At 40.1% G+C, this 26,975-nt stretch overlaps 1 protein-coding gene across 1 annotated transcript; it reads left to right on the top strand.

Moving 5' to 3' along the window:
- The first annotated feature begins 431 nt into the window (after positions 1–431).
- Positions 432–26,975, top strand: LOC116674531 (lipoxygenase homology domain-containing protein 1-like). The gene is given in 47 exon segments (XM_032506958.1): positions 432–530; positions 533–613; positions 1,486–1,584; positions 2,051–2,159; positions 2,161–2,197; positions 2,292–2,410; positions 2,642–2,826; positions 2,829–2,896; positions 2,974–3,108; positions 3,288–3,424; positions 3,426–3,447; positions 3,568–3,654; positions 4,059–4,194; positions 4,332–4,486; positions 4,582–4,631; positions 4,633–4,740; positions 5,607–5,683; positions 5,802–5,998; positions 7,237–7,429; positions 7,568–7,728; positions 8,003–8,336; positions 9,151–9,302; positions 9,757–9,890; positions 10,321–10,472; positions 10,631–10,735; positions 10,829–10,957; positions 11,047–11,214; positions 11,320–11,501; positions 11,672–11,788; positions 12,692–12,854; positions 13,079–13,233; positions 13,408–13,617; positions 14,071–14,200; positions 14,317–14,525; positions 14,666–14,678; positions 14,681–14,850; positions 16,139–16,266; positions 16,357–16,474; positions 20,514–20,691; positions 23,939–24,028; positions 24,031–24,123; positions 24,614–24,784; positions 25,509–25,638; positions 25,912–26,024; positions 26,027–26,063; positions 26,182–26,390; positions 26,393–26,975. Coding segments are annotated over 47 exon segments (6,291 nt in total). The 5' UTR covers positions 432–451; the 3' UTR covers positions 26,659–26,975.

Genomic DNA, 26,975 nt, shown 5'->3' on the forward strand with positions numbered 1-26,975 from the left:
TTGTCTGGATTAATTGTGTAGGGGCTGGCAGGCACTACTAGTCTCCTGTTTGGCTGTTTTTTCTCTTTATTGTGTGAGCGCTGGCAGAAGCCCATTTTTGGTATCTACACAACTACTCCCAAATGATTTGTCCAACAAAATCTAATGAACATTAAATCTGGTTGTAATCCAGAACAGGAACCTTAGTGTGTAAATCTCCGGTTTTCTCTACTGTCTGTTATTAGCACACACAGTGACTCTTGTGCTTTAAAAGTTGTTAAATCATATATGTCAAAACAAGTTGCTTGTGACTGTATTTACCACTGCAGAAATTCAAACAACCTAAAATTAATATTTTTTTTAAAATGCATTGGTGCATGTGATGTGGAAACTCATTTGTGATTACCTGCAGGGTGAATTCATGTCACACTATGACGGTTGACTCCCCAGGATTGAGCATGACAACACGGGGATGAACGCCAGCTGGTTCTTGGACAGGGTGTTGGTGACCGACATGAACCGGCCCCATCTGCGTTTCTATTTTGCCTGCAACAATGGCTGAGTCGGGAAGAGGCTGACAACCTGTTTGTCAGGGACCTGCTGGGCAGCATGAACCCCATGGACGTCCCGAAATGTAGGTTACTCTGGGACAAACGCATAACGCAAAGCAGACACAAAGGTTCACTAAGGTTAAAATGAAATGACAGTTGTTTAAAATTCCAAATACCTCCACTACATTTCAGAGAAACCACTTGGTTTGAAATGTCACCAGAGAGACTACAGTTTTAAGATAAATACAATACACATAAGCCTTAACAGTTCATAACTAGTAAGACCAAGAGCTCTAATACTTATGCTAATGTCACTGTCTTCTTAAAACCAATTTGACACTGATGTAGATAGGTAAGTCTTCCAAACTACAAATGTATACCCTTGGCAAATGAACCGGAAAAAATCATTTTAGAAACTTGACAATGATAGCACCATGTGTCTGGACAAAGGTGACTGATTAGCCTACAGATCTTCCTGCAGTTTCATTTTGAAATTGAATGCCATCAGAGTATAATCTTCACGTAAAGCCCACGTGTCCTCTGTTGCAATGTGATCCAACATTTCAGTCCCTGCAGTCAGTCAAGCAGAACATTGTGAAGCCAAGGATCAGGTAAAGACATGAGGACACTGTGCTGTGAGGGAGTGGTCAGAGCAATATGGCTTTTACACACACACACACAAACACACACACACACACACACACACACACACACACACACACACACACACCCACACCCACACACACACACTGTTATGAATATTTAACTTGGAAACCATCCTACGCTGGATTAGCAAGGCACCTGTCTAATGACAATAGAAAAGTCCAACTAATTATGATTGAAGAGTGCTACTAGGTAGACAGTTGGTTTTGATCAACATTTACTACACTGTTAGTCTTTCTTGGGCATTGGTTATATAAATCACTGTATCTTGATTTCCTATTTATGTTTGCAGTAAATAAATACGTAGTAAGTGTGTTCACTGCTGACATGAAGGGAAGTGGAACTGATGCTGATGTCTTCCTAAACATCTTTGGAGAGAATGGTGACACAGGTAGGGCCTCAACTAATTATTTTTCATCTTTATTTTGTGGATAATTTTTCTATTAATTATCAACCACATAGTCTATACATTGTTGAAAAAAATATTAATAACTTTAATAACATTTGAATTTCCATAACCAAGGAGACAGCTTAAATGTCTTATTTTGTATTATTTACAGACCAAAACATATTACATTTACAACGATATAAACAAAGAAAGTGGTAAATCTTCACATTTGTGAAGCTGAAACTGAAATGACTTAAGCAACGAATTGAATATCAAAATAGTAGTTGATTTAGTTTCTGCTCTGGTTCTTTCCTGATCAAGTAATCGCTAGACACATGTGACTCTTATTTACCTCCAACAATAGTCATGACAGATACAGTTGTGTATTTGTTGTTATTGTAATAATATAGCTGGATATGATTTCAATGGTTTTGACTCCTGCTCCAAAATGCTTTGTTTGCTATGAAAGGAGAGAGACGACTGGACAGTGACAAAGACAACTTTGAACGCGGGTCAGAGGACAAGTTTACAATAGAGGCACCAAACCTGGGAAAGCTGAGGAAAATCACCATCGGCCACCAACAGAGGATCATCAGCTGGATGGTTTCTAGATAAGGCATGTCAAATCTACACATGCATGCATCATTTATTTCACTGACGTGCACACATGCGTAAAAACCCTTGTGATGGTGCATTATGTGTCTTCCCAGGTAGTGATTGATGACATGGGGAATAAAGAGTTGTATGAGTTTCCAGTTAATCGCTGGTTTGCCATGGATGAATGTGATGGCAAAATACAAAGAGATGTGTTGGTTGGATCCGTGCAGCCATGGGTGAGAACAACACAAGCCACTATTTCACTACAGTAAATGTAAATTTGATTTAAAAATGTACTCTTTTAGGGAATTACAATGTAGACCAAACAATTACACAATTCAAAGCAAACACCAATGATATATTGATGATTTCCAAGAATATATTGTCACAGACTATTATCACATCTCATTCCATTATAAATTATGGATACAAATATTTTTTTTGTGTGGATTTTTCTGCATCTATTAGCAATCGTATACAATGTACAAGTGATGACTGGAGATGTGAGGGGTGCAGGCACCAACTCTAAGATCCACATGGTCATGCACGGCTCCAAGGGCTTAAAGAACAGTGGCAAAGTCTTCCTGGAGGGTGGTGCTTTTGAGCGTGGCCTCATTGACATTTTCAACGTGGAGATTTGTGAACTGATCAGCCGCTCAGTAGGGTCACCATCGGGCACGACAACGGGGCTGTTGGTGCTGGGTGGTACTGTGAAAAGGTACTACACCTCTGTTTATGCTAACAGAGTGATTCTCAAAGTGTCGTTCACTCATCAAGCATTCGTTTTCCTTCTAGGTAGCAATATATTGTCCGTTCACGGGCATTGAGCAGACGTTTCCGTGCGGGAAGTGGCTGGACGAGGACGAGGGCGACGGACTGATTGAGAGGGAGCTGTACGAGATGGTCTCTCTCAGGCAGAAAAAACAGAAAGTGGGTGGCTTTATTAAAGTCATAAATCTCTCCTCATTGAAACAAAAACAAATCACTTAGATTCTCTTTACCAAAATAATCAAGTTGCATTTAATTGACTATATCTATCCATATATGTTGACTTCTTATTAAACTAGACTAGCTTACTTTACTATCAAATCTACTCTTCTTTTACTCCCAGATACCCATGGTCCCTGTGGATTTGGACATCGGATGTGAAGGGGGCAGGGACAGATGCCCAGGTGTTTCTGCAGATCTATGGAGAAAAGGGCAAATCTGATGAGATCAAACTGGAAAACAACTCAGACAGTTTGAACAGGGCCACTTGATAAATTCATGGTAAGCCTTTGCTCATCTGCTTAACTGGGCACATTTCAGTGTCTTCTATCGTTAAATTCTCACACTGATCTACACTAAGTTCCTAAGGAATCATATCTGTTGACTGTATTATCACTGTAGATTGAAATGCCAGACATTGGAAGGCTGCTGAAAGTGCGCATCTGGCATGAGAAGAGATCTCCATTTGCTGGCTGGCATTTAGCAAAAGTGAGACCCCTTGCTCTTTGTGTCTGATCTGTAAGCTGTTCAGTCTTTTGTAGCGTGTCCCCTCTTAGCACTAAGTTAGACACTGAATTAAACTTTAATCTTCACCTGATCTCAGCATTAAAGAAATGATTCTAGCGCCATAGAATAGCGTATGTGTAAATAAGACTGCAATGCAAATGTTTTGCATGAAAGAAATCAGTTTTTCAATCATAAGCTTTCAAAAAACCTTGGCAATCAATTTGGTTTGATGAGTATACGGTACTAGGAAGTAACTTATTTTATCTCACTTTGATTTGGAAAATGTGTATAAATGCCACTGTTTCAGTTTTCATTGTCTGAAGGTTAGATCATGAACCAGAGATGAGGATGTATATAATGACACATGAGGCTGTAACTTTCTGCAGGTCACTTTGCTCAAAACCCTGACAATGGAGAAGTATTCTTTTGAATGTGGTCGTTGGCTGGACATCAATGAAGACGACAATGAGATAATCAGAGAGCTTCCAGCTACTGGAGCGCTCATCAGTGAGCCGCTGCCTTGTAAGAAACACTGAGGACACACACATATTAATGCGCTCGGTTCATCCTTAACACAATCAAGCTGTTTGATAAAGAGTCAGTGCAGATTTTCAAACTCTATGTCTGAATATAGGTGCTCTATGTAATATCATTTCCAGTGATAAAGTATCGAGTCACCATCTGCACTGGAAACGTCAGTGGCAGTGGCACTGATGCCAGCGTCTTCCTCAATATTATTGGTGACCTGGGTGACACAGGAGAGCGACTCATGTTTATGAGCAAAAACAACGTCAACAAATTTGAAAAGGGCAATGTGAGTGCATCATTAATACACAACAAATAAGTAAATATTGTCTGGGAAATGCAATGCCAACATTTTTAACCAGTTTTCTCTCTGTCTACCCTCAGCACGATGAGTTTCTTATTGAGTCTGTGTCCTTGGGCCAGGTGCGCAGAGTGTGTCGGTCATGATGGCCGCGGCGGAGGCTGTGGTTGGTTCCTTGACAAGGTGATGGTCAGGGAAGAGGGCCAGCCAGAGAGTTTGGCCATTGAGTTCCCATGTTTCAGGCAAGGCAATATTACTTTACACATAATTTAAAGGAATAGTTTACATATTTTGGGATATACAGTTATATGCTTTCTTGCAGGGAGTTCTTGGAGAAGACCAATACCACTCTCATGTCTGCATGGTACATATGAAGCCAGGAGACAGTTAGCTTAGTTTGGGATAATGTCTGGAAGTAGGGGGAAACTGCTAGCCTTATTGTTTATCTTTGCAATGTGTGTATGTTTAGCTTCTTATTTACGATACAGATATGAGAGTGGTTTTAATCTTCTAATCTAACTCTTGGCAAGATGGCACATTTCTTCTTAGTTAATTTATCTGTAACCCACCAAACAGCTGGTCAAAATTGCCCTGAAAGCTTCATAACCAGCCACGCTTACGTTCACTAGTTCTCCAGTGGTGTGTGTCTAAGTAGTTAAGCGGCTGATGGATGAGTTTGCTACTACAAATAGGCACTAAATGCACAGTGGTCAGCCAGCTCTCCTTCAGTAATTGGAGCCAAAACCGCAAGGTGGAGGTGCAGTGTTACATCTGGAAAGAGGCTCTTCCTGAACAACGTAGAACAGTTGTTTGTTGTTGCTTGTAGTGGTTATGTTCTGTTTGATCTTTTTTCAGATTGGTTTATTTTGAGGCTAACGGTGATTTAATTTCCTCACAATGATCAATAATACTTTGGGCTACTTCTACTTTTGTACCCTTTCTCCCCTATCCTTGTGTAAATCAAATATGTTTCTAAGTTTATGAATTATTACAAGTTCTAGATTAATCCACAAATTAAATATTCAGGGTAGTTTGGTGGGAGTTGATCTCATTCTTTGTTTAATGCTACATGATTCAATTTGTTTGTGTCTTTTGTGTTTATCTTCAGGTGGTTGGACCGTAATGAAGATGATGGACAGATTGTTCGCGAGTTAGTCCCAGCTGGAGATGGCCTGCGTCTCTTTAGTGAGTGCATAAATAACGTTTTAAACCAAGGATAGGTTAAGCAAACTAAAAACGGACAACATATCTTATTAATGATTTTTAAAATTACTTTTAATTTCCATCGGTCCACCCTCCCAAGATGTCAGCTACCACTTCGCAATCAAGACAGGCAGTGTAAATGGGGCCAGCTCGGACTCCAGAGTGTTTGTCAAGCTGTATGGGGAGAAGGGTGATACTAACAAGACGATATTGGCAGTTTCTGACAACGACCTCAGGAACTACTACGAGACGGGACAAACTGACATCTTTACACTCGAAACATTTGACATCGGAAAGGCAAGTTTGGACATGAACACACTTCATGGAGAACAGAGTTTATGGTTCGGACATTTATTTGTGTTTACTAGGGCTGTAATGATGTACAAAATTAAACCAAAATTTGACACTCAGCTTCACGAACCTTTGTCGCAAAGTGAGTAGGCAGAATTGCGACACACCCCTTCAACTCCCAGAGGTATCCTTCCCGTCTAGATCCAATGCTACCACATCTTTAAATTACTATTAGTATTAGTCCTTTTGACGCCTTATCCCTGTTTCGTCTGGTAAATGTAGCTAACTGTAAAGACGGCTAAAAGCAAAAGGGGAGGCACCGATAACGCTAACGGAGGTGTAATGGCCGCTGTTCTGACTCGGGTGCCTGGGTCTGTTTCCCGATGGTTCAGTAAACGGCTGTTAGTGTCCTTAGCACCGAAGTTAAGTGCTGACCGTGATGGCTGCTAGCTGACTGGGGTTTGACTGTGGATGTGTCCCCGGGCCGTGCTGGAATGATAGTGGATGGTTGCTTGCTGTCTGGGGGTTGACTGTGGATGTGTCCCCGGGGCTGTTGTCAACTCTCATCTCAACTGAAGCCTCGCAGCGCCGGGAGACTGAGGCAGAAGACAGGGGTGTGCTGGCTAGTTAAATTACCATTAGATTAGTCATCTGTCTATAAGTGGTGTTAACATTACTGATGAATTTGTGGGTTAGCCCAGAGTTGTTAACCATGGTCAAAAAAATCATACTAAAAATAAATTAGCGTAATCTTATGTTACCCATCAAAAATTACATTAGCATTAGCTACTTGTCAATCAGCACCTTTCCTGTAGGCACCAAAACACTTTTCCTCTTCGTTCCTCCTACAGGTTAGGAGCAAAATTGTCCATTACTGTTACCATTACCATTATTCTTATGTCTCATTCCAACAAGTTAATGAACCACTGAAACAATTTTGGAAACATACATTATTTTAAGGTACAAAAGAATTGTTGGTGTTGGATCGATCAACATTGAAATCAATCAGTATCAATAAATAAGGTCTCTGTTGTATTACTGTGTTGCAAAATGGAATGAAATCAATGATAAAACGATGCCACGTGGCAGAAAAGTTGTATTAATTATTAAGAACCCCAATCAAGGTTTGTATTGAATCGTAGGTTAAAAATTGGGATACGAACCGAACCCTGGGTTTGGTGTATCGTTACATCCCTAGTGTTTACTAATTTTATTTTATCCTCTTATGTCTTCTGTGTTTACAGATCAACCGTCTCCTGATTGGTCACACTAATGAGGGCTTGCGGGCTGGCTGGTTTCTGGACAGTGTGCAGATCTCTGTGCCAGTTCATGGAATGCAGTACATGTTCCCAAGCCACCGCTGGCTCTGCAAAGACGAGGCTGACGGGAAAGTGGAGGTTGAGATCTATCCCAGTGAGATTTTGGACATCGAAAAATGTAAATAACATTACTTACATAACATTACAGCACTCTATAATCAAAATTTCTAATTTAAAAAAAAACACTAACATTAGTTCATGAACATTATGAATTGAGGTGTATTGCTCTGCTCTACATAATCTTTCCTCCTGTCAGTGATCAACTATGAAATAACAGTGGTCACAGGGGATGTGCGTGCAGGTGGCACCAATGCCAATGTCTTCTGTCAGATCTACGGAGATGAAGGAAAAACTGAAGTTATCACTCTCAAGAGTCGCTCCAACAATTTTGAACGTGGCACCACTGAGATCTTCAGGGTCTGTATAAAGCCTGTGACATGCTTTTTAAATGTATGTAGGAGATTTAAGTTCCTGGTTTGACCACTGTTTGATACCTACAACCAGGGTTCAAAACTAACTTTTTTCTCTACCAGCTAAACGGCTAGTGAATGTTCAAATTTTACCAGCCACTCAATAAACTAACATTGTTTTTTTTTGGCTGGTGAGTTAAGCACATCTACCAACCAATTGCATATTTTCCCAGCATTTGGCTGGCAGATGGTGCTAATTTTGAACCCTGCCTACAACCCAGATTGAGGCTCAGGATGTCGGTAAGATCTACAAGATACGTATCTACCATGATGGGAAGGGTATCGGAGATGGCTGGTTCCTGGAGACGGTAGACATAAAGCGGCTGACGATGGCTATGGTGCTGGTTGAGGTGAAAAAGGAGGAAACCAAGAAAGACAAGAAGAAGGACAAGAAAAAGAAGAAGAAAGAAGAAGAGGAGGAGGTGGAGATGGTTGAGGAGCTGCAGGAAGTGGTGGAGGTATTTGCTTTCCCCTGTAACCGCTGGCTGGCCAGGGATGAGGAGGATGGGGAGATTGTGGTCGAGCTGCTGACTGAGGACAGTGAAGACCTGGAAGGTAAGTAGAACATACATGTAATGTGTTGACCCATTGTTATTTGCTTCCAAAAGCTAGACTGTATGTTTTTTTTGTGACATTTTTAATTAATGTTGAATTAGGCATGTAGGGAGCAGTCTGATAATCAACGCACATTCTGTACTTCTTAGCATCACAGTTCATCCGTTTATTAAAGCAAAAGAAAGAAAACATTAATAAATCAATAAACTTCAAGCAAAAGTATGCAGATTTTGTGTTCATGTGGTTGAAAATTGTTTGCTCTTCCGCTAAACCCGAACACCTGTTCACCACATCTCCATATCACATCATCTAATCGGCTTTCACACATCAATTATCATAATAATAGCGATGAGAAGCAAAATAACTAAATGTAAACAGACATTCCAATTCATTATCATCATAATACACAATGAAAAATGCATGATGTCTAAGCATAATTAGAAATCAAATAAGGAAGATCTGAAAAATGGCTCCAACAAGGCATATTTCATCAGGTGCATCATCAAAATTAGGGATGTGCAAAAAAATCGATTCACATTAATATCGCAATTCAAGCTCTACAGATTTCAAAATCAATTCATAGAATTCACAAAACATTTTTTTTTAATTTTAACTTAATTTTTTTTATTATTTATTTTTGTTTTGTAATGAAGTGCATACTATCACATGGGAAAAGTAACTACATTTACATACTGTCATGTTTTTTAATTGAGAATCGTTTTTAAATCGAATCTTGAGCACCTCTAGTTAAAATGTCACTCATGATCAAGCACTTTCTAACTTTCTAAATGTGTCTAACTGTTTTTCCTTTCAGTTAACTCATATGAGGTTCATGTGTTCACTGGGACAATGTGGGGAGCAGGGACTGATGCTAATGTTTACATAAACATCTATGGAGAGATTGGCGACACTGGGGAGCGACAGCTCAGGAAGGCAAACAACCTGAACAAATTTGAGAAAGGCCAGGTAAGATTTCTCTGTATTCTGTCAGTTCTGGATGTGCTCTTTTTATGTGATAATCTGAGTGTTAATATTAATATTTTAGTGCAAAAGAAATATCCTGACATCTAGGGAAATGTTTGTTTGTTAAATATGAGGCTAGAGTCAGGAGACACTTAGCTTAGCATAAACAGTGGTTTGGGGAAAACAGAGACTTCATTCTTCCATTGTTATACATAATTGTTATACATAATGTGTAAGATTTAGTGTTTGATCCGCTGTGTTCTGCATGGTCGTGATTGTTACCTTTGGTACTGTTTTCCTGGATAAGCCTCAATTGTCAAACAAATGGTGGATCTAAGGAGCCATGCAGGTTAAATACAGATCAAATAAATATGTAATGAGGTACTCATGGACTGTTAAACTGAGACTTGTGACTTTTCTTGACCCTTTGTCACTGGTTTGTTTGCGCGTGAACTAGGAAGACATTTTCAACATCACAGCGGTCGACTTAGGGATCCTGAAGAAGCTGAGGATTCGACATGACAACAGTCAGGCCAGTGCCGGCTGGTTTCTGGACAGAGTGGAAATTGTAGACAACAAAGATGACACCACGTAAGTTATGATGACGGTAGAAAGAGAGCAGAGGTCTATCAGCACTTTAATTTAGATGTGCAACTGCAACTTCACACAAATCCCTTGAATAATTCAACCAATTAATTACAAAAATGGTTAATCAATCATTTAATAGATAAGAAATGATACACCTCGCTGAGTCATTCTAGACACCAAATCATTGCCACAGGTTTCACAAAACAGCATCATCCTACATAGCAGGCAGAAACGTTGCACATAAAATGTCTGTAGAGCTCCACCGTGTGGCGTGAAGTGTTACTCCGAAATATTCTGGTAAAGTGTGGAGACTTTTTCTTTGGGTATTCCTGGACACAGGGACATTTGACAGTCCTAAACAGAGATTATTGTATTGATACTATGCAAACTGCACACTGCAAAAATTACATATATATTATATATGGTGTTTTAGGTACTTTTTCCCTTGTAAACGCTGGCTGGCTACTGATGAGGATGATGGACAGCTTGCCAGGGAGCTCGTTCCTGTGGACGAAGCCTTTATGAAGAGAGGGGATGATGATGATGAGGAAGACTCTGAGGCCACACTTGGTCTGGAACAGAAAGGTAAGCGCAACATTATGGCTGCCCTCAAAAAGAGAGTGAAGAATCAAAGTGACCTCTGGTGAAGACATTGAACCATTTTTTTTGTTATTGAATATGAATAATAACCACAAGACTGCGTAATATTTCATTTGTGATTTGCTGGTTTCTTATTATTACAGCCATGTCAACTACATACACAGTGAGGATAAAAACTGGTGACAAAAAGTATGCAGGAACTGATGCTAATGTCTTTTTGATCCTGTACGGCACCAAGGATGACACAGGTAATACTTCCAACTGTCATACAGAAATTATATCTGTAAAAAAGTTATATCTTGTAATGATTAAATTACTCTATGATGTGCGCACATCTACAGGGATAATTAACCTGAAGGCTTCAAAGACTCATAGGAATAAGTTTGAGCGGGGTATGATCGACGAGTTTATTGTGGAAGCGGTGGACATTGGACCACTGAAGAAGCTGCGGGTTGGACACGACAACTGTGGTACAGTAGGATGGACTCCCTGCCTGTGCAGTGAATAATGCAAAATTTGTCCACATGCGCAATGACAATAATTTGTGTTAATGTTTAAGGTGGCGGATCAGCAGGCTGGTTCCTTGACTGGGTGGAGATTGATGCCCCGTCTCTTGGACAGAAACTGCGCTTCCCCTGCGGCCGTTGGTTGGATAAAGGGGAGGATGACGGGGCCATTGTCAGGGACCTTTTCCCAAATTCTCTTCAGACTGAACTTTACACACCATGTAAATAGTGATTGCATGACAGTCTATATCACTCTTACAAAAATTAAGATATTTGTCATTTGATGCACAACGTTGGTTATGTTTGAATGTGTTTTCATTTTGTAGTTGTTCCTTATGAAATTAAAATCTTCACGAGTGACGTGTTTGGAGCCGGCACAGATGCAGATGTCTTCATTGTCCTGTACGGGCGAAACGCAGTTTGCACCCAGCAGAAGTCTCTGTGTGTCAACAAGAGGGAGAGACTAATGTACTTTGAGAGAGGAGCTGAGGACATGTTTATTGTTGAGGTACCTGTACATGTAATATGTATAGTCATAAATAGATTAATAAGAATAGGTGCATTTATTAAGCGTGGTTGACAAGGGCAGTACAGTACACCAAGGCCATCAGTGTCTTTTAATGTTGTAAAATAATACCAAATACGGTGTTAGTTTAGTGTTTTCTGCTCTCTGTGCAGCTTGAAGATGTGGGGGATTTAATTGAAAAGATCCGGATTGGCCATGACAACCGCGGGGTCAACCCAGGCTGGCATCTGGACAGAGTGGAGATCAGACGTCTGCTCAGGAAGGGAAAGGTACTGCCTACAAAAGACAACTCCTTTACTTACGTTGCAGTACTGCAAAATAAAAAAATACTCTTAAGTAAAACCCCTACGATGAAATGCAACTTGCATTAATGTATGTTTTAGCTAAGTGTCCTTAAAGTGTCAAAAGTGCCATAGTCTGTTATATATTATATATACATTATGTATGTATATATTATATTGTTGAATGATTAGTACTGATGCAGTAATATGTATGTAGCATTTTACGGTTGAAGTAGGTCAAGGTGGAGCTATTTTATGTATGTATATATACATATTATTGTTTGGATATTTTTAGGCCTTTATTCGACAGGACAACTGAAGACATGAATGGGGGGGAATGACATGCAGCAAAGGTCTGCAGGTCGGAGTTAAACTACTCTACCAACGGGCGCCTGGGTGGAGCTATTTTACATACTTTATATACTGTTGGAACAATCCATCATATTTTATAAGATGATCATATGTTTTGTATGGAATCATCTTTTAATAAAAGTAGGGAAGTAAAAAGTTTAATATTTGTGAATCTGCTTGGCTCTAGTAATGGAGTAGCATTGAGTACTTTATACTTTTATACTTTAGTATAACGTAGCATTGAGTGCACATGAAAGTACATGTGCCTCAAAAAAACACTGATATAGATTTCAGTACTTGCACCTTTATGCTTAACAAACATCTCATAAATTTGTTGCAGAGGATTTACATTTTCCAACATCTTACTACTCATGTCTACTGGTAACACACAAATGCTATTTTTGGTCAGCAGGTGGCGATGTTCTCCTCTCAGACACATGAAGTTAATCCAGCACTGTGGACTAAGACCATACAATGTGTTCAATGATTCCTCTCTGAGACATTGTTTTAGCCCTGTGCCTACTCTCTCTCTCTATTTAGGGTTCAGAGACCATCATATTCCCATGTGAGCGCTGGCTCGCCAAGTCAGAGGATGATGGTGAGACAGTGAGAGAGCTGGTGCCCTCTGACATCATCACTGAAAAACTTTCACGAGACGGAAGCCTGAAAGTCACCGAAGTCGAGGTGGAAGATGCCCTAGAGAGTATGTCAAGGAGAGGATTTGTTTTCCTGTCTTGGTTGTGTCTGGTCCCCACCTTTCTAAGCATTAGTTCAGAAAGATACTTTCCCTTCATGTCTTTCCTAATCACTGACTGAGTCTCTGTTATGACAGTGGCATCAAACAGCAATAGAAAATGGCTTACTTTTCACTTTATTTTCTGCCAATTGCACTCAAACCGTTTATCTGTGATCATTGTCCTACTACAGCTCACACATACAACGTGTCAGTGATGACAGGTGATGTGAATGGAGCCGGCACTGATGCCAACGTCTTTCTCACGATTTACGGAGACATCGGGGACACCGGGGAGAGGAAACTCAGCAAGTCGGAGACAAACAGCAACAAGTTTGAACGGGGATCTGTAAGGAAGCATTTTGTGTATTATCCACTGAAGTGAGGATAGACAAATAAGCTTGACACAATGAGCAAATTTACAAAAGAAAACTGAATTACAGCAAATATTACAACAAAAGTACAAACGGCATGATTGTACTTGTGTTAATATTTCACCAATGATCACGTTTTATCTCCCCAGGTGGATAAGTTCACTATTGAGGCCGTCGACCTCGGACAGGTTTTCAAGATAAAAATTAGGCACGATAACAGCATGATGTGTTCGGACTGGTACTTGGACCAGGTGGAGGTAGTTGACGAGGATACGGAAGAGGTGTTTCTCTTTTTATGTGAACGTTGGCTGTCCAGGAAGAGGGAGGACCGACGCATTGAGAGAGTCTTCTATGTTAAGGTAGCATGAAAGACATCAGTGTGTGACAGTGTGTCGGAGCTAGAGATAGTAAAACACATTATTACACAACTTTGTTAAATCCAACGGCATTCTGTGGTCTGCTAATTTTTTATAACAGACCGTTGAAGCCAATTTTTAGACCTGCCTCACCCTGTCGGGGTAATGAGCACCTTGCGCTACATTATCCTTTACATAGTTGAAAGAAGAACACAAGTAGTAAGGCACCTTTTGGGTCAGTTTACCAAAATTACAAAAAGACAGAATTTTGTTGGTGTGCTCACAGCATTGAAAATGACATTTGAACAAGACAAGCATTTTACAGCCACCCTATGTGTGGAGTTTATATATTCACAAGGCTCTATTAAACCCACATAGACTTTGTGTTCCTATAGATCTTAGCATTTGTCTGTTGGTGTGTTTGTCTGCAACGCTATGTGTGTTGTGTTCTTTTAGGGTTATGAAGGAGTCAGAGAGAGTCTAAACAATAAAAAGAAGAACTCAAACCCAACAGTAAAGAGTGTTGACAGTAACATGAACAAAAAGAGCAAGAAGAAGAAGGAGGAAGAAGAAATTGAGCTCCCGAGTAAGTACATTTTCTTTTTTGCTCTGTGTAAGTTTGTCACTAATATTCTAACACAGACATCTTTATATAATCTCTTTCTGTCACGAATGAATAAGTGCTGTGCCCTTCCTGTGCAGTCATACCATACCACATCACCATCTGTACTGGGCTGGAGCGGGATGCAAGCACCACCAGCAGGGCTTATGTGATCATTATTGGGGGCAATCACACCCACACAGAGAGGTTGTGGCTGGATCTGCCGGACGAGAGGAAGGGCTTTGAGGCCGGCTCTCTGGAGAGCTTTCAGTCCCACGGTTCTGATGTGGGGGAGATCAAAAAGGTTGAGGTGAGGGAGGGGGGAAGCTTTTAGAATTTCACTGATGATCGTGCACTCTCATGCATCCACACACACGCACGCACACACATGAACATGCAGAAAAATACCCCCACGTTGTGAGAAGTGATTGTTTCTCGACCTCCCTGCAGCTCGGTCATGATGGGCCACTCCGGAGAGCTGCTGGCTGGTTGATGAGCTGTCTGTTGCTGTGCCAACCAAAGGGGTCAAATATATCTTTGCTTGCAAGTGCTGGCTGGCCAAAGATCGAGGAGATGGTTTGACTGCTAGAGTATTCAATGTGCTGGATGCAGAGGCCATTTCTATCTCCCAACAGGTATGTAAATTTGAGCAAGTGGTTGTTAAACATAATCACATATAAATCAAATTACCGCAGTGGACTAGTGATAATGAGTCCATTTCCATTATACTGTCACTAAATGAAACAGTGGAGCTATTTACTTTAAGAAAAATGGTGCAAGGTTTAAAATCCTATCCAATTGTACCAACGCCGTTGCCCCTCGGAATCATAATCAACATTAATTTCCAAACAGTACATTTATTTGGTCAATGTCTTGGTTTAGATGGAATTTCAAATAAATTTTAGAAGACATTTTTGAGTTCATTAAACAACACCATCCAACCTGTTACAAATATTCAGATACATCTGAGATGGGGAGAGTAACTTTAGTTTCTCGTCTTTTTTTGAACAAGATGCAGGACGCATAAACATTTGATTTATTGAAAGAATTGAAGATGCTACTCATTGTGCTACTATAACACTAGAATCTTCACAATAATTCACAACAAATGGATGTATTCAATCAATTCATTTGTCATGTGAAATCATATAAGAAATACAAATTGGAAAATCTTTCAGTTCCTTCAATTTATGCATAAAAAACAGTGGTTGGTCTAGATCCTTAGTGAGTCTCCTAGCCTTTTTCTTGCAGCACCTTGTGTAAAAATGTTTTAGGTAGGGTAGGGCTCCGCCTGTTGTATGTTCAGCTAAACGAACAATTCTTTACAGGTTGATTTATTGGTGAAGGTATTAGACATCTCTGGAAAATAAGTTTTATGAAAATTAAAATGTTATAGGGCTCATCCTGGTTGATTTTGAGATTGTTTTGAAAGCGTAAAATAGGATTACGTTTTTAAATATGGAGCCCCTTAACTTTGGTGGCCCATTAATAAATTGGGTGAAATTATACACAGTCACATTTCAAGTAAGATTATACACAAGTATCTTTAAGATATCTGATTATCAAGGGGTGTCGGACTGGTTTGTTCCCTGTCTCCATATGTATTTATGTGAGAAATATAAACGTTTAAAACAATAAGATTATACAGTTACTACATTGCAATCTTGGCTACTTTTTGGATTGTCCTGCCATTATTTTTACTCTAACATGCTTTCCATTTATCATTCACTATTATTTATGGATGTTTAGTTTACAGCATTAACATCAGCCTCATACCTGCTAAAATATATTTAGGTGTATCGTTCATTAGCTTCAAGATAAATTCATATCCTTGTCTAGTTAAGTTTTAGAGATAAGACTGCTTCTGAGAGATGGGTACAGGAGAAAATATAACAAGTATCATACCTAATATTTTCCTGTCAGATTATTTACGAGGTGACTGTAGTAACGGGAGACGTGCAGAATGCAGGAACAGACACCCGGATCTACATGTCTGTGTTTGGAGCCAACGGCAGCACAGAGGAGATGCTGCTGCAGAAGAATGAGGACAGGTAGCCCAAACATGACATCAGAAAACAAATAAAACAAAGACACTGTTTCATTATGCTGCAGATTTTGAACTTCTGTGTGGTGGATAACAGGTTTGAGCGAGGCCAGGAGGACACTTTCAACATGGAGATTGATGACATTGCTCCACTGAGGAAAATGAGGCTTCGCATTGATGGCTCAGGGAGTCGACCTGACTGGTTTCTGGAAAAGGTCAGCTCATCTTAAAGGATAACTATACACATACAAGTCTGTGTAAAGTCTTGAGGACTACTTCATATTGGAAAAAATGTATGAAGCCTTTTATGGCTCCAGATTAAAAAAAAAATCTGGAGGTTTGTAGTTAGAAAGTAACAAGCTTACCAGACCTCTGTAGCCCGCTCCCCATCTTAACTTGAGGCTAGCAACTTAAGACAGCAATAGCCACTACTAATATGTGGAATATGTGTCAGCAGTTGAGTTTTGTTGTGGGTAATGTTGGCTCCAGGTATTGACAAGAAAGAACAAGGCATGGAATAAGACAGACAATATCTCAGTTTCTGCCACATTGATTTTAACACACACACACATACAGAGGGGGAAATAAGTATTGAACACGTCACAATTTTTCTCAGTAAATATATTTCCAAAGGTGCTATTGACATGGAATTTTCATCAGATGTTGGTAACAACCCAAGTAATTCCTACATACAAAGAAACCAAAACAAATACGTTCAGAAATTAAGTTATGTGTAATAATATGAAATGACGGGGAAAAAGTATTGAACCCGCTTACTGATATTTTTTTAACACTTTGTACAAAGCCTTTGTTGGCAATGACAGCTTCAAGACTCCTCCTGTATGAAGAAACTAGTTGCATGCATTGCTCTGGTGTGATTTTGGCCCATTCTTTCAAACAAACAGTCTTCAAATCTTGAAGATCCTGTGGGCCTCTTCTATGATCTTGATCTTCAGTTCTTTCCATAGATTTTCAATCAGATTTAAGTCAAGTGATTGGCTGGGCCATTCTGGCAGCTTTATTTTCTTTCTTTGAAACCAATTGAGAGTTGCCTTGGCTGTGTGTTTGGGATCGTTGTCTTGCTGAAATGCCCACCCTTGTTTCCTCTTCATCATCCTGGTAGATGCCAGCAGATTTTTGTCAAGGATGTCTCGGTAAATTTGCCCATTCATCATTCCTTCTATTGTGTGAAGTTTGCTAGTAACATTTTTTGAAAAGCAGTCCCACACCGTCATGTTACCACCTCCAAACTTCACTGTTGGTATGGTGTTTTTAGGATGATGTGGAGTGCCATTTCTCCTCCAAACATGATGTGTATTATGGCATCCAAACAGTTAAATTTTTCTCTCATCTGACCCACTACATTCTCCCAGTGTTTCACAAGCTTCAACAAGCTTTTTAAGCAATGGAGTGTTGCGTGGTGAGCGTGCATACAGGCCATGGCGGTGGAGTGCATTACTTACTGTTTTCTTTGAGACTACAGTACCGGTTGATTGCAGGTCTTTTTTAAGCTCTCCACAAGTGGTTTGGTTCTTTGCAAATAAGCAAAAATAAATATATATTAGTGTTGTCAGTTAAACACATTATTTTTAATTGCGAGATTAAAATTCTTTTTGGCCTAGCAAACTTTTTTTTTTTTTTCACATGCCGTTGCAAAAACTAAAACGTTAGAAAACACCACACCTGATCTAGCTAGATCGGAATCAAAACAACAAGCACGCCGCACACACTTGTTGGGCTTGCGAGCTGGCCAAAGAGTAGTAACGTTAGTTTGAGTGGATGGCGAGCACGAGACGCCAAAATGGATGCAAATAAGATTCTGAATGAAGTTTACTTTTTAAAAGTTGCCAAATGGTTCCACTGACAAGACCAAAGGGATCTGTGTGTTGTGTTGTTGTGAACTGAGCTATCATTGCAGCAGGTCCAGTGTGAAATACCACTTGATGGTCAAGAACACAGCTGATGCGAATTCTTCCCCCCCCCAGCCTTTCATCCTGGACAGTGTTACATTGTGTGAGAGATTGTTTGCTCTAAGTGAGGATGTTATGTGTGAAATTGAACACCACAGTAGGCTATATGCCAATGTTGTTTACAATAAAAACAACAACATTTGCACAAAGCAAGCTGATCCACTTTTCCATGTTGATAAGAGCATTAAATGAGAAAATAATAATGGGACAAAAAGAATTCAAGGGACATTTAGAATAGAAAAAAATGTGTGATGTGTGTGATTAATTGAGCGTTCAATATAACAATAATACGCAGGTTTAATCTTCAGAATAAGATGACCATGCATCATGCACATGTGTCCTTAAATCTTGTCAAGGGCTAATTGGTTATGAAGAAGAAACTGCAGATCTCATCCATAAAACATAAACCAGGAGCATAAAAAGCAGAACAGTAAAAGCTTCTTCAAAAATCAATAGTACAAAGCAGTCACAGGTTTGTGTTTTTACGCTGGCACTGTATGCTGTAGGTCACAGGATCATTCAATCTATTATATCACAAAACACAGAGACAAATACACACCCACACACACATCTATCCCTGCCTGCAGGAGAATGGTCAATGATTCACATACACACGCACACACACACACACACACACACACACACACACACACACACACACACACACACACACACACACACACACACACACACACACACACACACACACACACAGTAGGGCCCAGAGTTCCTGGAGTGACATATTGACCCATTTTATTCATCATGCTGTTGTTTCTGGTATCTCACACACACACACACACACACACACACACACACACACAGTAATGAGCGATGTGTGTTCTTTCTGTATTCAGTAAAGAGAGAAAACATTTCACTTTAAATTTCCTTTAGTGTGACTTTTAGTATGTTTTTGTGAAACAAATCTCCAATTTGTAATGCTTAGTCCAGCAATATAATAGACTGCATTAATATACATAGTTTCCCAAAATGGTTCAGTACTTTTTCTCTTTGGCTGACCCTGTGAGGACAACATCACTGCTCACCTACAAATTCAGTCTGATGTCTCCGGCCAAAAGCATTGATGAAACAGAACACATTTCCTATGCAAATGTCTTCTCTGGTAAAGGCACCATGCCTGCAGAGCAGCAGAGCAGTCAGGAACAATACCAAGCCCTGTCTGTCAGTGCCTGGGACATAGCGACTGCAAACATCTCCTTGACTTGACCCTGCACCGAGCCTTGTGTGTTCAGCATCACAAGAGGATATGCTGCCTTTATGAATTGTTAGGTCTATGTATTAAAATGGACACAACAGTGCACCAGGCGGACTGTCAGCATGGTAATCTGCTCAAATAAATATGCAGAGTGTAGAGCTATGAGTGTGGCTGCCTGAGCTGAGTTTTTGTCTAGTAATGAAATGTTCCCCAGGACTAGTTGTCAGTCATCCTGGTAGAGGCAGGGTTTGTGTTCACACTGCTAACACATTAATGTCCATAATATAAATATGTATGACACTTATTTATATGATCATGTTTTTATCCAGCTAGTGGCATGGCTCTAGGGATGTTGGTCCACAGATTGAAATACCTCACTATTTAATACATTCATGGTGCCCAAAAAATAATCAGACTGTCTTTTTGGTGATCCTCATGAGGTTCACAATTGTTGGATTACCATTAAAGCAGACATATGGTTGATTGTTTATTCTAGCCCCATCATCAAGTCAAAATTTTAATTTGTTTAATACTTTGGCTTATGACAAATTACATTTTTATCAGCCCTAGGTGTACTATAGGGCTAATTAGTAGCATTACCAAAGTAAGTTGGTGAACGTGGGAAATATACCTGCTGAAAATCAGAACAATAGCAAGACATTGTGAGCATGTAAGCATTTAGCTCAAAGCTCCATTTTGCTTAAGTACAACTTCACAGACCCGTTTGCGTGGCTATAAACTCTTGCACATATTAATGGTTAAAGGTGTCTTTCTGGTACTGATTAAATATTCTGATTATGATTAATATGTTGGGAATGGATGCGTATTTATTCCACAAATGCTGACATGGCTTAATCTTTGCAACTCATCATAATAACAATACCTTTGATTGTTAAATCTATGTTAGAAAAAGTGTGCATTCATACACTTCTGGTGTCATACTTTTTATTACACTTTAATTCTCCAGTGGTTTATTTTGCTTTGACTGTGACAATGGATCATTAAAAAAAAAGAAGTAATGTTAGTATTCTGAATGACATTACATTTAAAGCGCTAACTCTGTGCATCCAGGTGGTCATGCGTAACCTGGCCACAGAGGAGGTGTCTTTGTTCACCTATGAGGAGTGGCTTTCAAGGACCCGTGGACCCAAGAGAACCATGATCTGTGAGATGGCTGCTGTAGTGAACGAGGAGATGATGGTGGAGCCTACCACCTATATAGTCCAGGTCAAGACCAGTGATAATGCAGGTAAGTCCTTAACACATGCTGGCTGCTGTCAGCGTGATCATGAAAATTTAAGTTTATCAGGTTGTCCTATAAAAAACCATGAATGTGATCTGTCCTGTTGCAGTCGGAGAATTAGCTTTTTCTTTCACTTTCCCTGAGAAAACAAGTACATGTGTGTGAAACTTGGGATATGTTTTATGTACTTCTATGCTTACATCTGACAGACTGTAAACCATTGGTTCTAATCTACTTGTGACTCATCATTACAGGTTGCCTATGTTAACGCTTGTTGTTTAGTTTAATTTAAAGAGTTTTTAACAGTTTGAAGATGAGTTAATTCATAAGCAAAAATCTAAGTTTAGAAAAGAAATTTGTGCAGGAAATATTTTCTGCTTAACTATAGTATTGTTCATTATCTAGTGGACCCCTTGGAGGGTCCTGACCCCCAAGTTGGAAACCACTCCCCTAAAGGGTTTCAGTAATATCAGATTAAATACATTTTAACATTTACACCAAAATAAGAAGGGGGCCAAGGATTTATCTTTGGGAAACACCTTTTAACGTTATCATTTGTATCACACCTGTGGGACAGTGGGCACGTAATAGACATACTGACCCTCATTCATCAAACTAACGTAGAAGGCAGCGTAGATATGAGTGCAGAAATCATCTAACAACAGGCTACATGTGTGATTCATGGAACGTTCTTATTACACCCATCAGAGTGTACGAATGCTCATACATTGATACATGCAATGGCTGGAAACAATTGTAATTTAAATATCACGCCCCAACATATTCTCGGTTTTGATACCGCTACAATTTAGGACGTGGCGAGGAGTAATCCGGCTCAGAATCGGCTCTTTTCAGAGGTGGAGATTGAAACGCTGACATCTCAGGATCATTTGCAGTAACGTGTGTCCTACTTGGCAGCCTAAAAACTGGAATTGAAGGCTGTATAAAGAATGCATAATGGATCACTAATGTGGTAAACATTGTGCCAGAGTAAATTTGACTCCAGCTGAAGTTTATTTAATTTTTACATCTTTGACATATATCCTACAGTCCTAATAGTAATAAACAGGCTTATATTGCATTCTCTTAGGCCTACATGTAGGTGTACCAATTTAAATAAACACACAGTAGCAAAGCTTATGCAGCGCTTCTTTATTTTACACATGTTTTTTTGTGACGGAGAGCGCATGTCAAACAAGCCGAAATATGTCGGTCAATGGCTGAAAGAAATCGTTCATTTTGTGGCCATTAATAACATTTTAAAAGACAAATGAAAACCTGAAGAATACATAAAAATTGTTGTGCATCGTCATGTTTCCTGTATTGAATATTATTGCCAAACATTACACCTTTAATAAATAATACCTTTTAAAAGCAAGGAATAATATCCGGTCTCTGGTGGCTGTACGAATGTGACACTGTTCTCTGGAAATCGGGTCATCTGGCGCCATCACTACATTTATGGCATCCTGTTTTCCTGCGCAATGTTGTGCAGAACCCCACAGGCTAAAACAATGTTGCAGACTTTTTCTGGCATATATAGTAGGGTCCCCCCCGCTGATGTAAGACAGAGCCATGTGCCCTTAATCAATCCGGAGCGTTTCACCATGGCCCTGCGTGTACGTGTGCACTGTGAGATTTTATCGCAGCCTACGCTCACATTCTAATTGATAAACGCCTTGCTTTGCGTAGGAATAGGCGTACGCCCATCCTATTCCTGTTTTAGGTTGTACGCACGTTTCATAAATGTGGGCTATTGACTCCGTCCATCCATATATCCATCCTTAAATCTCTGGGTCAGCGTCAGGTCATCCAGGGATGCTCAGAGTGATCAGAGCAGCTCAAACACCCTCTTTCATCAGGAACATCATCCAGCTCTTCATGGGGGATCTCGAAGGACTCAAATGTCGGATTTTCATCTGTCAAGTCACGTCCTGGGTCCACCTTGCCATCACCTCTCGTGATTGTTTTCTTTCTAAGGCAGTAAAGGATAACCTACAGGTACAGCCAAATGGCTAAGTTGAAAGTGGATGGTGGCTTGATATTTCTCAGATGAGTGAACTCCTCACCCTGTAAAGCCAAATTAACGCTACAACCTTGGAGAAGATATTTATGTCTGTAATCTCATTTTTTCAATCACTATCCAAAGCTCAAGGCCGAGTTCATGGACATGTTACAAAGCTCCCATAATTGATGTTTGACTCCAACATGGTAATGAAAGATATCCTCTTCAAAAAACCCACACACGGCTTTGCTCCCACTTTTCTTCATGCAGTACTTTTCTATAGCTCAGTAGTGCTGCTGATCAATACGATAGTGTGGCGAGAAGTCTGAGCCGACTTCAAAGGACTGATCTCTGCCCTTGGCTGTTACTGGAAGCTAAGATGTAGCCCTGCACCACCACTGAGGCTCTGGGAGGAATAATGTGCCAGGCTGATAGACACACACACACACACACACACACACACACACACACACACACACACTACATAGGCAATGCTCTTCTGCATAAGGTAATGGTCTCCCCATCTATAGTGTAAAGAGGAATATTTTCGTATACCTTGTATGAAAATAATAATCATTTAAAGAAACCGAAACATAAAATGCAATTCTTAGAATCTAAATTTATTTTTCATTTCTATTATGGCTCATTGAAACTAAAGGGCTCTGAAAAGATATCAGATTTCTAATTCAGTGAATGGACAGGTGAAGAATTAGAAAAAGTGCTGCAGACCGAGCAAGGTTTGGGCTCTCCATTCTAATACACATTCACTTAGTGTCTAACCCACTGTAATGAAACAATAAAGCACAGAAGAATTATAGATGTGCTGTCTGAGTCATGCAGCATTCTCTGCTGTTACTCTTTGCATAGTGTGGCTGGTTGTTAGCAGATCAGTTTCCTCAGGGCTTTGCAATCTCAGTATTTATTGGCAATTCAAGAAATCCTGTATTAGTTTTGCAGTTTAAAGGATCTACAACAATTTGCAAGCCCTTATAAATGTATAATATCTAGTGCATTTTATGTAGTTAACATTACATTTGTTATTCTAATAATTTTAAATAATATAAAAGCTACAATTAGAAATATCATTACAATGATATAGTTTAAACAAAACTATACTGTGCGGATTCAGATGCTAATACAGTTTGCCAAGCTCACAATTTGTCACTTTGTTCTTCAACATGTTTTGTTCTTGGAAGCAGAAATTCTGATTCATTTTTCTAAATGGATGACTCTCTCTTGTCTTTTCAGGGGCGGGCACTGATGCCAACGTGTGGATCATCATTTTCGGAGAGAATGGAGACACAGGGACGCTGGCATTAAAAGAGTGCAACAAGTCTAACAGTTTGAGCGCAAGCAGGTGGACACATTTCGCTTCTCGGATGTCCTCAGCATGGGAGAGCTCTCCCAAGTGCGAGTCTGGCACGACAATTCAGGTCAGCCCTGAGATAATCAGTTGCTCTGATTTGCCGATTAAATCTGCACTTTATCACTGGCATTGTAAAAAGTGCTGTATAAATGAAGTTTGCTTAAAGGTCCCTTGGCATGACAGTTTCACTGAATGAAGTTTTTTAACATTAATATGAGTCCCCCCCCTGCCTGCCTATGGTCTGCCAGTGGATAGAAATGGCGATAGGTATAAACTGAGCCCTGGGTATCCTGCTCTGCCTTTGAGAAAATCTCAGATGGGCCGATCTGGAATATTGCCCCTTATGAGGTCATAAGGGGAAATGTTACTTCCCCTTTCTCTGCTATGCCCGCCCAGAGAATTTGGCCCACCCATGAGAGAGAGACATCATGGCTTTTAAACGAGCAAAGCGGCAGTTGTTCAAGGCCACACCCCCACCCTCCACCTTACTGTTTCATTATCCTTGACAACATTTTTACTTGGTGTCTTTTTGGTTTCCTGATCCACATCCCTCCCAGGTCCTGCTCCAGGATGGCACTTGGATTATATCGATGTGAAGGATGATATTATGGACAAAACATTTCGTTTCTCCTGTGACCGCTGGCTTGCCAAGAATGACGATGATGGACAGATCATGAGAGAACTGGCATGCGCAAACAACGACTACTTGGACCTTAACGAAAAGACGAGTAAGGCCAGCACATACGACACATTTTAAAGTTGTAACCTTTAAGATTGTAGTCCTGGTGGATTTGGCAACACATGTGGTTACCTTGGTACCAGCAAGCGTGGATGATTACTACAGGTCGCAGAATTCAAGAGGCAGCAAACACTCATTAAGTAGCTACTTTGTCAGAAATACAGCATATTGTATGTTTATGTTTACAGTGCAGCCAAACAAATTGTTTTGATAAATAAGCAATTAATCTGCCTTATCCCATCATGCATAATCAACCACAATCTGTTTCATGCTGCACATGTAGTCTTCCACCCAACAGCAGGGATAGTAACATTGATTACCTTTCTAAGGAGCTCACTGTGGCTGCTCTTTCTTGTTCCATCACTCCCTGCAATATTTAAAAGCGTAAAATGCACAAAGACCGCTTTCTTGTTTAGTAGACAGCAGTCCCTTTGGTTTTCTACTGAGAAAAAGGGAAGACTCTGTCAATAACAATGAAAACTACTATAAAGAGGGAGGACAGAAACTCATTGTGAATACATTAAATGGCTGTTGGAGAACAATGCTGACCATAAATAGAATACAAAATGGGGTTTAAATTCATGAAAAATGATAATGACTTTAAATTATCCCATATATTTCTGTGCTATGCATCTCTGTGGACATGATGTGGTGCAGGACATCTCTGTGTGTGGACAACCAACACCTTTTACTTTATGTTTTCTCTCTAAAAGAGTACGAAATCTGCATCACAACTGGAGACCCTGAAACCAAAGAAAATGCCTGGATTGTACTTGAGGGGAGGAAGGGCCGATCCAAAGAATTTGTAATGGAGAACTCCTCAAAGAAGAAGAGGTTCTTGCGGTAGGTACTTGCTGCAAGATTAATTAAATGAGCTGCATCTTGTTTACTTGAAAAAGCTTCAAGAAATGTGCTTTTTCTCCCTGTAATTCGGCCTTTCCACTTATTATGATAATCCTACCAGCAGCAAGCACTCACGCTCAGACTAACGCTGCAATCCAAGATGATGACATTACACCATCCAGAAGAAATTGGCATTGACATGAATTTAAAGTATGTGGGCTAAATTAAGCAAACAGCTCCTTCTCTATCATTCTTATGTCTCTCTTTTCTTAGGGGCAATGTTGACAGGTTCGAGTTTTCGTCCAAGAACCTGGGGGACATTGCTGGTATCTGCCTGGGCACACACCCCAGGATGGAAGAAAGTAAAGGGGAAGTTAACTGGCATGTGGAGAAGTCGTCGTCACTGAAAGGGAACTGGGAAACAAGTAAGACATCCGTTACTGCTCAGACATCGACATCCATGCGGAGGTCATTCATTTTACCATTCACCATACCATTTGCTGGTAACAAATCATTGGTCCTTCTCTGTGTCATCACCTCCAGGTACATCTTCAGTTGCAATGCCCTCATCCCTCTCTCTCCAAAGAGGGATGAGTTCTTGACCTTTGAGTGCACAAAGGCCATCGAGAGCTTCGCCAGTAAAGCTCGAAGCCTGGTGCCCGTCAAGTACGAGATTATCATCATCACGGGTGATGAGAAGGGAGCGGGTACAGATGCCAATGTTTTTATTACTATCTACGGTTCCAATGGAGATTCGGCAGCCGGCAACTGCGGCAGAAATTTCGTAACCTTTTTGAGCGCCAGAGGACGGACCGTTTCCTGCTGGAAATGCTGGACATGGGAGAGCTGCTGAAAGTTCGGGTGGAGCATGACAATTCTGGTCTGAACCCCAGCTGGCTGCTGGATCGCGTGGAAGTCACTAACACAGCCAATGGCGTCACCACCATCTCCTCTGTGGAAGTGGCTAGACCCAAGAGGGCTGACGGGCAGATCGCCAGGGTCCTCTACCCAAAATACTAGAAATACTATTTATTTATTTATTTATTTATTTATTTATTTATACAAAGTTCCATTGCAGAGAGATCTCCTCTCATATTTAAAAGTAATGACCAAAGAGATTCTGCTCTGGCAAGTTTTATATCACAGGAACTGAGGCAGATTTTTACATTCTCCGTTTTTTTAATTATATTTATTATTATAGTTAGATATTTAATACCACTTGGGAATATAGCCTGCAATGAAATACTGTGACAATACCCTCTTAGGGTAGGAAACGGAATGTGCCATTCTTTTTAGGTTTTATATGTCAGGGAGGGTTTGTTTAGTTGTTTTGTTGT

Source organism: Etheostoma spectabile, unplaced genomic scaffold, assembly GCF_008692095.1.
Source record: "Etheostoma spectabile isolate EspeVRDwgs_2016 unplaced genomic scaffold, UIUC_Espe_1.0 scaffold00000648, whole genome shotgun sequence".
Taxonomy (NCBI): Eukaryota; Metazoa; Chordata; class Actinopteri; order Perciformes; family Percidae; genus Etheostoma; species Etheostoma spectabile.